This window comes from Trichechus manatus, unplaced genomic scaffold (genome assembly GCF_000243295.1).
Source record: "Trichechus manatus latirostris isolate Lorelei unplaced genomic scaffold, TriManLat1.0 scaffold00009, whole genome shotgun sequence".
NCBI lineage: Eukaryota > Metazoa > Chordata > Mammalia > Sirenia > Trichechidae > Trichechus > Trichechus manatus.
Genome location: NW_004443945.1, coordinates 2,388,867 through 2,401,848, shown reverse-complemented (window position 1 = coordinate 2,401,848; position 12,982 = coordinate 2,388,867). Strand labels below are relative to the sequence as shown.

General features: G+C 46.4%; 2 protein-coding genes across 6 annotated transcripts in view; one reads left to right on the top strand and one right to left on the bottom strand.

Moving 5' to 3' along the window:
• Positions 1-3,284, top strand: part of RLBP1 (retinaldehyde binding protein 1) — a 27,447-nt gene extending 24,163 nt beyond the window's left edge. Inside the window, exon 9 of the mRNA XM_004370802.2 lies at positions 3,258-3,284. Coding sequence (XP_004370859.2) covers positions 3,258-3,284 — 27 coding nt within the window. The remainder of the gene's footprint in view (positions 1-3,257) is intronic.
• Positions 3,285-5,643: 2,359 nt separating this feature from the next.
• ABHD2 (abhydrolase domain containing 2, acylglycerol lipase) overlaps positions 5,644-12,982 on the bottom strand; it is a 118,876-nt gene continuing 111,537 nt past the window's right edge. For 3 of the 5 annotated variants that reach the window (XM_023725933.1, XM_023725934.1, XM_023725935.1), the window contains exon 11: positions 8,281-11,549. In XM_023725933.1, the coding sequence (XP_023581701.1) occupies positions 11,353-11,549 (197 nt within the window). In that variant the 3' untranslated portion in view covers positions 8,281-11,352. Of the gene's footprint in view, positions 6,040-8,280; positions 11,550-12,982 lie in introns of those variants that run through there. The other 2 variants (XM_004370621.3, XM_023725936.1) reach the window with 2 other exon arrangements.

Here is a 12,982-nt window from a genome sequence, read left to right as displayed (position 1 = left end):
AAATTCTCCTCTATCTGTCTGTAGGTCTCTCCACCCAAAGCTCTCTCCTTGCCTCAGCAGATGGTTTTACTTAGATTTATAGAGAATACCTTCTCTGAGCAGTCTTGCAGTCCTCAAGTTATGCTTCCCAGTTAAAGCTCTTCCTTGTCTTCAGTCTCAGGCACTTCACATGATGAACTTACACTTTTTCACTCTGCATATTTTGACTAATACCAATAGCCTCCTTCTATGGAGTTGGCTTTCCTCAAGTGTTTCGTGATTTTTGAGTGTGTGCTCATCATTGTAGGTGAAACTCCCTGTTAGACGCTTGTTTGCTGAGCCCTCTGTTCCCACTTGGAAAGGGCTGGCTTTTTCTAGGCATGGGGCTCCCTGGCATTGACAACAGTTCTCCCAATATCCTACACTTGCTTCTCCACCTGGAGGCCAACACCCATTCCTGTTATCTGGCTAGTGATGGTGGGTGAAGGTCAATGACCTGGCTGCTCCCATTGAGGTGCCCCTAGCGAAGACTTGTCTGCTCTTCCCTGGTGGGAGTCATCCCCTCCTTGTAGGCATGAAACACCCTTAATGCTGCACCCACCTTTTGGTTTCCACCCACCTGCTGTTTCCTGGGCCATAGGCTTAATTCATCTGCTTTCATTCCAGGAATTTCTCTGATCCATTGAGAGTTCTCTTTTCTCTTTTCCACCATGGATATGAATATGTGAATATATAGATATATATGTATATATCTATATCTATCTAAGGGGCCCTGTTGGCACAGTGGTTAAGTGCTCAGCTGCTAACTGAAAGGTCGGTGGTTCAAACCCACCAGCCATTCCATGGGAGAAAGATGTAGCAGTCTGCTCTTATAAAGATTACAGCCTTGAAAACCCTATGGGGCAGTTCTACCCTGTCCTATAGAGTCACTATGAGTCTGAATTGACTCAGTGGCAATGGGTTTGTGTTTTCTATCTATCAATCTCTCTATCCATCCATCCATCTATCTATCTATCATCTATCTAGAGTTCCCTGGTGCTTGGCTGCTAAGCGAAAGTTTGGTTGTTCAAACCCACCCAGCAGCTCTGCAGGGGAAAGACCTGATGGTCTGCTCCTGTAAATATTACAGCCTAGAAAACCCTAGGGGGAAGTTCTACACTGTTAGATGGGGTTGCTACAAGTCGAAATCAACTTGACAGCACGTGACAACAATCATATATAGTTGCTGTTGTTGGCTGCCATTGAGTCAGTCCCCAAGTAACTTCCTTCTTTATAACATTCACAGTCAACAATCTATGATCATAAACAGTATTTCCATAGGACTTCTGAGCTAGAGGAGGAATTACAGGAAACTACGAGCTTTTTTTTAAAACTTTCAAGATATAATTGTTTTCAAAAGAGTTGTGTAGCAAATTTGAGGGAAACAGTGGCTGCTCCCTGTCAATTAACCCCTATCTTTCCTTTGCCCTGCCCCCCCCCCAATTGCTGGACACAGCTCAGGCTCATCTGACTTGTGGAGGCTCTAATTTATACATGAAATTGGGATGTGGAGAAAACTGCAGGCAGATGCTGACCGGCGCTCTTGGGACAGTGTTGGCTCTGACTCAAACCCAAATGAATGCTGGGGTTCCCCCTGAAGTCAGCAGGGCTGGGGCCTTAGCTTGGGAAGTGTGTGCTGGGTGTCTGATAAACCCAGGGCTTTCTGAGGAAGAAGCCATGGAGTTGAGACCTAGTGCCTTCTTCTCTGACTGTGGGCTCGCACCGCCCCCTGCTGGCCTTGCCCTGGTGCTGCCGCTCCATGCACAAGGACAAGCTGGACGGGAAGGAAGGACAGACAGGTGGGCCAAGTGGGCCAGACTCAGCCCAAGAAGGTGGTGCTGCCTTTGAGAGAATGTATCTGAAGGCCATGAATGTTAAAATCTGATGTGCTCAGCCTCACAATATCCCAGATGCCTACGTGCTTGGATTCCTACAAGTGGCCACCACCCCCACATTAGTGAAATAGAGGAAGAGGGACAATAAAATACTCATTTGAAAGCCACCAGATAGGAGAAGGAGGGCAATACAACATGAATTTTATAACAATCATTTGGTAACCGTAACAGCTTCCTTTGTGGAGACATGTGGGATCAGGCAGGGATCCTGCTGTGTAAAAGCAGTAGGAACAGAGTGAGAGTTGGAAGGCCTGCTGATTAGGTTCTGCCATCCTTATGTAGGCTTTGGGGAAACACAGTCAGTCAGTGGACAACGGCAATTCGTTAAGGTGCGGGTGGACATCTCAGTAGCCAGCTTCAGAGAGCTTCTGAATGAGGTTAGCCAGTGCTTGAAGCCACGAGTTTACCTAAGGGAAGCCAGGGGAGACTAATGTTGCCTGGGAGACCTGGCAAAGGCTTCTCAGAAGAGGGATGCCTGGGTCTTCAGTGATGAACTCAGGCAGCCAGGAAAAGAGGTGAAGAGTCCTCTCCTGAGGGGTGAATTGGATATGTCTTACCCTACTTCCTGTGGCTGGCATGGCTCTGGTGTTGCGGCAACTCAGCAGTGCTTCGTCTAGAAGCTCCCAGGATCCCCTGGAGCCTCAAAGTGTGGTCCAGGACCATCTGCACCACTTGGGAGCTAGTTAGAATAGCAGAATCTTAGGTCCCACCTCAGACCTGCTTAATCAGAATCTGCGTTGTAACAAGACCCCCAGAGGATGGCACGTTAAAGAGTCAATCAACGCTTCTAAAGCGGTGGTTTGCAGCCTGGAATCCCCTGAGGTCTGGGCTCCACCCCCAGAGATGCTGATGTACTTGGTCTCAGGTGCAGCCTGAGCATCAAGATCTTTCCCAGCTCCCCAGGTGGCTCAAATGTGCAGCCAGGGTGGAGAAGCCTGCTCTAAACCCTGTGTGTTAACATATGGAAGAGGTGAGGATATGGAGGAACCCACTCCAAGTTTTGATGTCTAGGTTTAAAAGGAAAAATTTTGGGCAGAGAGGACAGAGAAGCAGGGGTGCGGGAGCCCTGGGAGGAAGAGCCCATGTGGGAAGGCAGCAGCCAGCCCTGGGCTCTCTGTCCCAGATAAGAGCCATTTCCTTCCTGGGGCTGTGCCCTAGAAGAAGTCACTCTACCTGTAGGTAGGAAATGTGTAGGTGGGTACCTTAGTTTCCCAAGGTGACCATATTGAGAAGGAAAAGATTGGAATCAGAGTTTGATAATGCACATAAGTGGCTTGTCAGCACTTCCAAGCCCAAGAATGTTTTCGGAAATTATATCCCGACCCATCTCTGCTTTCCCCACAGGCCTGTAAATTCGAGGCCCCACTGTAGAGCTAGGCCACGGCGGACATTTTTCCTTCTGGTTTCTACAGTTTCCCAGGACGTGATTTATAAATATGAACAAATAGACCAAGCCAAGACACTGTCCCAAATAGTACCAAAAAAAAAAAAAAAAAAAAAAAAAAAAAAAACCCTGTTGCTGTTGAGTCGATATTGACTCATAGTGACCCTATTGGACAGAGTCAAACTGCCCTCTAAGGTTTCCACAGAGCAGCTGGTGGATTGGAACTGCCCACCTTTTGGTTAGCAACTGAGCTCTTAACACTAAGCCGCCAGGGCTCCAATCCCAAATATTAGTACTTAAAAAAATTCCTATTTGATCCTCTCAATATCCTGAGGAAGGCCTTCTTATTATAATTATTCCTATCTTACCAGAAAAAAGAAAATATCAGGGTCAGAGCTAGGAAGTGGCCAAGATGGGACTCTAACCCAGCTCCTCTGATTCCAAATCTCTTTGGCTCTTGTGATTATCTCATGCTTTGTCTCAAATGCTTGCTTTATTTATTTTTGGGGGGTAGGGAAGGTGCAGGCAGGAGGAGGAGAGATAAGAGGAACAATGAAAATTAGAACTTCATTTATTCTAGGTTAGTTTCACCAACAATCATCAGACACAGGAGGAAATAACTTTAAGAGGAACCCAAAGTGCCTTCATTACGGATGCAGGGTAATTCCAAGTGGGGCAGATAGCAGGAATCAGAAGGAAGTTCTTTATAACAAAGCAGTTCTGCCTGGCTACACAGCCACAAGGAGAGAGGCTAAGCAACTTATCCCCTTTGGGATAAGTTCAACTTCAGTAGTTCAAGGTTAAACTGACTTTAATGTCTTCCCAACCTCTCATATATGGCTAGCACATTCAAGTAACGTCCTCTAAGGACATTTAAAAGAGAAATGAAGAGGGGAGGCTGTCCTATCGAGGGCCACCCAATTAGGTGTTTGCTTCTCACATGGGAAAATATAGGGCTAGAGCCGAGGGGACTGTTAAATATTTAGTGACATGTATAATAATAATAAAAATGTTAGCATCATTGGGACAGGAAGTAACAAATGTCACTGAACACAAATGCTGTCAGGTTGGCTCAGCAGAGGCCCAGCTGTGTGCTGGTGGCGCTAAATGACCATGTTGGCATGCTGTTGGTATTGAGCTACCTAACATCCTGAACTTGAAATCTCTTCCAGATGGTAGTTTTCATGGGTAGTATTCTTTGTTTTTCTTGGATCAAAATAGTCTATTTTGTGGGATATGGGGGGGGGCGGTAAATTTGCTTCTCAGATATGGATGAATTTTAACATTTGATACTGAGCATTCCTAGGTCATGCTAGTGCGACACCCTCCCCACCCAGCGTAACTGGCCAAGGGGGAAGAAAACTCTGAGTGCATAGCTCTTGGGGCGGGGTGGGGGCATGGGCTGGAATAACTCTCCTGGCTGGGCCAACTGCTTGGCCCTAACAGACCCCTAGCTTAGATTCAGACAGATACAAAGGAGAAGAAAGCACTACCACCACCCAACCAACCCAGTATGACCTTGATTTAAGTAATGTCCACCAGTCACGTCAAAGAACATGGTTAGAAGAGCACACATATCACGCATGGCAAACACCATTTACATCTCACCTGGTGTTTGGTCTACATGGTTCAGTAGTAAAGAAAGTGATTACAAATGTCAATATCTCACTTCAAGTTCTTGGCTTTCTGGCCTGGACAGTGACACTTGTGGCTGGTCACTTTTTTGGTATTTGTTTGCAAGACTGGGTTAAAATCAATTGTGACGAGAACTTGGTGTTTTGCCCTTTTCTTCAAACTCATGTTTTGGGGAAGATACAGGAAATACTCCCTTTAGACAGAAAACCCCCACTGTACAAATAAGACCCAGCCACACCACATTTTTAGTCTTTATTTTTTTAAGTAAAGAAATTCCACTGAATCAAAGATAACAAAATTACAGTTTTTGTTTGTAATGATCTTTGTTTACCACCACACAGAATCAAAATAGAACCAAAATATGAAAACATACAACAATCAAGGACACCGTTGTTTAGTATAACTTCTTAATAAAGGTAAATATCCTCATATTTAGAAAAAATTGCATTGCTAGTTGCAAATCTGAAAATGTCTCAGTGCTGGAGGGTCCTGTATTCCCTCAGATATGGCAGCACGGAGGCTTTCGGAACACAAACGCAAAAGTACATTATTTTCAGGGCAGCATCTTAAGTTACGGAAAACCCAAACCAAACCAAACGAGAATAGGAATGTGAAAGTGATGGTTCCCAAAAATCAATCAGGAAGCAGTTGAAGGGAGTCTAACCAGGATCAGGAGAAATGCGAACTGGCACCTCCCCACCCCCACCCCCACCCCTGGCGTGACTAAGGCAGCTGCAGTGTCAGAAGTCAAAAGCTCAGGTACAGTGAAGGTCTTCCTGAGGCAGGGGGAGAGACGCAGGTCATCTGGAACCGGTGTGGAGAGGTGACAGGATTCTCCGTGGACTTGTGCTTTAGGAAAACTAAAGACGCCCAAACAAAACACCAGACGGAACCGAACTCCTACCCCCAGGAACTCTGTCCGCCTACGTGAACAGCCCGGGAGCAAAAGAGCTCGTGTTGGGACCAAAGGGGTCAGCAAGAATTCTAGGTGACTGCTGGCTGCTCCGTGTGAGTGGTCTGGAAGGAGGCTGCCCACTGAGATGAGGGTCTTTCTGCAGGTGCTCTAAGTGGACTGTCCCCAACTTATGGCAATAGTCAACTTCTTGGCTAACGGGGACCAAAATGAGGAGAAGGTAGGTTATAGATTTCATTACTAATTGACAGGAGTCAAGTTAAAAGCTGAGAATTTTATGGAACTTAAGAGTGTTAGACTTAATCTACTGGTTAGACATTCAGTTTATTCATTAGCGATACAAGAACACTTAACTCACCAGCTACATGCTAGGAATAACAGTTCAGAAAACAGGAGGGGCTAACTCTTCCAAAAGAGGCAGCCATCTCCTTTCTGGGAATGGCTGGCCCAGTTAAACTTTGCAGCCTGCTTCCAAGGGCTACTTCAGGGGGATGTCTGGGCCACAAAATCTGGAGGCAGGAGCAGTGGCAACGCAGGCAAGAGGAAGCGGCTTTGTTTTGGAAGGCACCCCAGTTGTCTATGCCAGCAGGGGTCAGTTCCCCTTTCCTCAGTTTCAAATACAATTTGGCAAAAGCAATCCTAGTTTATGAAGAGGCCGGTACCTCCCTCTGCTTTTTTCTTTCCTGTAATTACTTGGCTTCTAAATGCCTCAGGCAGGCCACTTTTCATGGCTTTTTGAAGCATCCAAGTAATCCAAAGAGGCTTTGAACAACAGAACAAGGCAAAGGATGACAGAAAGGTGTCAGAGATGAGGCGCGTTGGCCGGCCCTGGATCACTTGTATTGTTGAGGGGAGGGGGCAGAACATGAGGAGGAGTGCACAGGCCACTTGAGGAGATCCTCTGGTTTTGCTGTGGCTTTACTTCAACCTTGCACAGCATAAGAGTTTGAATTCTAATGCCCCAATATTGTTGTAATACCAGGGGATTCTCTAGAGGCAAGTTAAGGCTTTCTGGGCAAAGATAACAATTCCAGATGATATTGTGACAGGAAGCTGCAGTGAAGTGCTTCTTAGTAACTCCCTGTCTTGCCTAAAGGACAAAAACCTGTAAGTTCTTTTAACTCAACATCAGGTTTCAGCGATCGTTACTTTAGCTCTAAGTCAGAATCAATGCCACAGGAAAAGAAAAGCCTCTCACATCCCAGACATCTGCTTGCCTGGAAAACACAAACAAGAACACACGTATTGTTTCCTGGAGCTGGCAGAATGGAGCTCGAGTCACACAGTTACAAAGAAAGTGATTATTCAGACGCCTGGCATATAAGCTCAGCTACCCAGAAAGTTCAGCTTTAATGAAGACTGCAGCTTTGGAATGAAAGCCTGAGCAGGAAGGATTTCTGCCCTGGGAACTCTGAATGCTCTGCTTGAGCTGCACTGAAGGATGGGAATATTCACCTCATTCCAAAGGCAGCACCTGCCCCAGTCATAAGACCACCCTGGGAACGGGACAAAGATATTGAGATGGTAATGAAGATGCTGAAGTCAGTCAAGGACATAGGGCTTTAGATAATATCAAGGGTCTTCACCAGGAAAGGGGTCCTTGGGGGTGTGTATACTTAACAAGCTGTGTTGCTAACCGAAAGGTTAGAGTCCACCCACACATTCCTCAGAAGAAAGGCCTGGTGATCTACTTCTGAAAGATTGGCCATTGAAAACCCTACAGAGCACAGTTCTACTCTGACATGCATGGTGTCACCATGAGTTAGAATCAACTTGATGGCAACTGGTTACTGGTCACCAGGAAGGGTTTAATGAAGAAGCTCTCTTTTTCCAAGTCCCTGCAAGATAAGCCTTGAGCTTTGATATATCTGCTTTCCACCTGCAAGGGCTGTGGACGAGCCAAGTGGGAATGTGCAGGCAAATGTTGTGTAAATAGATGAGTGGTTTTAGGGGTGGGATCTTGGAGATGGTCTAAGATGAGGAAACAGGCTCAGAGAGGTGAACTCACTTGCCCAGGAATGTGAATTAGAGATAGGAGAAGAACCCAGGTCTCCTGGGCCCTGGTCCCATAACATCATGCCAAGAAAGTAAAACCTCCCTTTCAGGTGTATTTCCACTCGCATGGTATGTCATAGGGTTCCCTTAAGTGTAAAATGCTGCAGAAAGGTTAAAAGAACATAATAATGACAAACACCATTCTACCTTCATTCTGCTCTGGAATCACGGGTGTAAAGCACACCAGGGAAGAGAAGAGGTTTTCTTCAAGTCTGTTAAGCTCCTTTCTAACATAATGCATCAGCTAGACTTGACCCCATTTCTCGGTTCAGATAATCCTAATTTGATTGGGATCATTTTTCTCTTCAGTGTCGCCATATTTTTTTAGGAGGAAAGAAGTACAACAGGAAAAATGTGGGCATTTTCTCCCTCTTGGTCTAACAAGGCAACAGAATTGTCTTTGTCTATGCAATTTATATCCTTAATCAGATTTTAAAATACATTATCTACCAGATTTTTTACACAAATAAAATGTGTCTGCTTGCCAGCAGTGCCCCACTCCCCAGGAACCCTCACAAGCGCTGCCATGACAATCCTCTTCCACATGTTGCTGTAAAAAAAAAAGCATAGCGCTTAGAAAAATACGGGGGGTGGGGGTGGGGGGGAACTAGCAAACAAATGAAAAAGGTGCACTTTATTTGCGTAAAATGCAGTGTAAACACTCTTTGAAAATTCAGCCTTGTTTTAGCCGAAATAGGATCTTAATAGTAAGATGAGAACTTATATTATCATCAGAACTGAATGAGTCAGGGAAGAAGAGCAAGGAAACCTGGAGGAAGGAAAATGATGACCTACATATAAAATGCTGCTCCCCTGTTTATTAGGCCAGCTTGCATCTCAGCGAATTCAAGGCCTCTGTGCTCCCTTTTAGGAGCAAACAAGAATTTTCCTGTGAGACAGCCACAGTCACATTCTCATCTCCATGCTGAGGGCCTGAAGCTTGAACAAAAGGCTTCAGTTGATTCCATGTGAGTGCCATTCAGAGTCACATGCTAAAAAGATTTCAGCTGGGACTCGGCCCCCACGATCCTGTGGGCAAAACTCTCCTTGTGTGGCAACAAAGGCTATGCCCCCAGCCCTCCTTGCCTCCACGGAGGCCACCAGAGCTGCTGTGCAGACGAGAACTGTGATCTCCAAAAGCCAGTCTTCCGAAGAGCAAAGGCTCCTGGGCACCCCACCCCTGTACTCTGTGAATGTGACCACGGGACTGTCTTTTCTCCTCTGAATGGAGCCAGGACCGGGGCCACTAATTTGGCAGAATAGGTCAAGAGATGGGGCCTAAGAAATGAAAGAACTTTCTTGCTTCCTGTGATGGTGATTCAACCCTATTAAGTTATTGCTTGGTTCACCTAATCTCCCAAAGAGTCTTGAGACATGAAGGCAGTAGGAGGAGATGTCTCTGAATCTTCTAGATTACAGTTGTAGTTGGGTGGAGGGAAAAGTAACAAAGGAGAGGGACTAGCTTCCAAATCGAGGGGTAGATGATAAAGTGCCAATTTGTGCTAAAATAACATGAAAAGGAAATGCTCTGGAGAAATGACAACTTGGGGGAAAAGTCACAATGACAGAATTTGGGGGAGTGTGAGAAATTATACTAAAGCAAAGCTGAGACCACAGAAACCTCAATCCTTTTAAAAAATGGTTGTTTCTGATGTCAATAGTCAGGATGATCTGGTGATTGTCAGAAACACATGTTCAGGTTACAGACATTACCGTCATAGTCACTTGGACTAGTGTCCAAACTACACCCACCCGCAGCCATGAGGCTCTGCATTCAAGCGCTCAGGTGGCTCCCTGTACCCCTTCAACATCCACACAGACCCACTATTATATTCCTGTCTGTCCTGGAGCCAAAGGAGCTGAAGCAGGGAAAATCTTTTTAAAAGTATCCAGGCAGTTTCACCTGTAATTCCATTTAGTTCCAGATAGCAACTGCGGATTTTTCAAAGTGCAGGGTTTTGAGATATTCAAGTACCCCGGGATTGGAGGAGAGGCGTACTCGAAGCCTAGAGTTACATTTTGATTTGAGAAGACACAGTTTGGAAAGATCTGTCCAACAGTATACAAATACAGGACATTAAACTAAAAGTCTGGATTTAAAAGAATACCCTCTTCAGTTGGAAATCTGTTTCTCCAAACTCAGATCCAACTTTTGAGTTGTTTGGTATCAAATCCAGAGTTAGCGATACCTGGGTTAAAAAAAAAAAAAAATTACAAACCACTGTTTTTTTTAAAAGAAAAAAATCAAACTGAAAAACCTCTATATAGAATGAAGGACAAAAAAGAAAGGCAAATGATGACATCAAGGCTACACGCTTGGACGGGGGGAGTTTCCACGTTCCTCTGGAAGGATGCTCTCTCAAACTGCAGCAAACTGAGTTTGTCATTGAACTTTAGAACCAGTAGTGATCTCGGCAATCTACCTGGTCCCAGCCCCCATTTTACAGAGGGGGAAACTAAAGTCCAGAGGGACTTTTCCAGGATCATGCAGCCAGTGAGAAGCAGAGCTAGGGCCACAGCCCACACTCTTCACTCCCAGCTCACGGCTCTTCCCAAGACATCACATAGTCATCACACAAGGGTGGTGACGTGGCAGGCCGCGCTGCTTTTGAGGCCTCTGGGAACCAAGAGACACCTCTGATGATGCAATTCAATAAAATGAGCTACCAAGATGTTTCTAATTTAAAGGCCTCGTAGAACAGTGTTTCCCAAATTTGCCCGGTGATGAGAATCAGCTGGGGCACTGGTCAAAAATTAAAATCCCCAGGCCCCTTCCTAGACCCATGGAATCAGCCTCTCCAAAGGGAAGGACCTGGGAGGCTGAATTTTTCACAAGTGCCCCAGGAAACTCTCATCACCAGGAAAGCGTGGGGGAACTGTCTTAGAAGATAGTGAGGGAGAAAACTTGCCTTATGACTCAAGGGAATTTCCTTTGCCATTTAAGAGGTCACAGTCTGGCCTGGGAGGCCAGCATCTCCAATGCTGAGCTGCATCGTCGGCGCTGGGCTAGGCCAGTGAGCTCTTTTCAGGTTCTACGTAAGGGCACATACAACCACCACAAAACTAACGTACACCCCACACTGTTCTCGGGGAAAAGCCTTTTGATTGGCAAAGCAAAACTATGGTTCTGACACATTTTTAATGGGGAAACTAGACTTAACTGGTTGAAAAGCAACCAAATGCTGACACTGGACAGGTAGGTGAGAACCCTGTCGCCTGTCACCATGGCTAAAAATGCAATGGAGGAGACCAGGAACCTAAGCACAAAAAGAGCCTGCAGCTCCTGGGAAGAGCTGCCTGCTCCAAGAATAGGTGTGCCTGGTGGGCGGCCCCTGCTGATGGTGTGAGGTCAGATCCAGGTCACTGAGGGAGATGGGGGACCTGACACAGCTGGCGAGGGTGGGGCGCGGGTCTCAGAGGAGGCCGCTGGAGCACACTAGAGTCTGGAGGCCTCACTCCAGGTCGGCCTCCACCTGCTCTGTGTCGGAGCACTGGGACTTGTTCCGCTCCCACTGGCAAATGGCATTGGCATACTCCACCACCAGCTTATCCATCCACGTCAGGGGCTCAGGGAATAGCACGGAGCCCTCAAAGAAGCCCAGGTGACCCCCATGCAGTGGCAGCACAAACATGACGTTCTCCCGTTTCCCTGCAAAGGAAAGGCAGCTGTGTGAGTTACTGGGGTCTAGTTAGCTCCAGGGCCAAAGGAACACAAGACGAAAGAAAACCCCACCAATTGCTGTTGAATTAGAATCGACACATGGAGACCCCATGTATGTCAGAGTAGAACTGTGCTCCATAGGGTTTTCAACGTTTAGGTTTTCAGAAGTAGATCCCCAGGCCTTTCTTCCAAGGCATCTGAGTGGACTTGAACCCTTGACCTTTCGGTTGACAGCGAGTGTGTTAAGCATTTGCACCACCCAGGGACTCCTAGTTCCAGGGCGGGAGGTGCTAACGTGAGCTGGCTTCGGGTGTGTGTGGTGGGGGGGTGGTTTAGGCTTTCCCCACAGGTGCCCATCACCTAAGTAGGCATCCAACCTCTACTCACCTACCTTGTTCGCCAAAGTAGAAGGGAGATCTGATGGGGCAGGCAAAACAGTGGGATCTGTTTTTGGAATAGCAGTTTGGCATTGGAGTGAAAGGGTACCAGCTTAACTCCTTAGAACTCTAGCCCAGTGGTTCTCAAATTTTGCTGCACATTAGAGTCACCTGGGGAGTTTATAGATCCCTACGCCAGGCCACTGGTAGCGCAGTGGTTAAGAGCTCAGCAGTTCAAATCCACCAGCCGCTCCTTGGAAACCCTATGAGGCAGTTCTCCACTGTTCTATAGGGTCACTATGAGTCAGACTTCAAGGCAAAGGGTTTGGTTTTTGGTTTGTTCTATGCCAGGCCACAGAGTGCCCGGGTGGTGCAAACGGTTAACACACTCGGCTGCTAAATGAAAGGTTGGAGGTTGCAGTCTACCCAGAGGTGCCTGGGAAGAAAGGTCTGGCGATCTACTTCTGAAAAATCAGCCACTGAAAACTCCATGGAGCACAGTTCTACTCTGACACACATGGGGTCACAATAAGTCAGAGTAAACTCCACAGCAACTAGTTTTAGGCTAGGCTGCACCCCAGATCAACAAAATCAGGATCTCTGAGGGGGTTGCGGAGAAGAGAAACCCACACATTGGTATTGTTAAAGCTCCCCAGGTAATTTGCGTGTGAATCACTGGAGGAATCTTGCTGAAATGCAGATTCTGATTTAACAGCCCTGGGGAGAAGCTGAGAGTCTGCTTTTCTAACAAGCTTCCCAGTGATGCCAACGCTACTGGTGGGGGGACCAGACTCTGAGCAGGGATTCATAGCATTTATACTGTTATTTACTAGACAAGAATAAGAATTCAATGGAATCGATGATTTTTTCATTGATATTGCTCTTCAAGACTAAAACTGAACTCAAAGCTGCAAGATGTATTAAAAGATGCCCACAGCTTTCAATGGCAGTGCTAAGATGGCTATCCTGAGAATTCGTAACCTGGGGCTTGACTTTAGGAATCCATGTTGGGGTTGGTCCTACATGTGCCAGTGAAGGATGCTA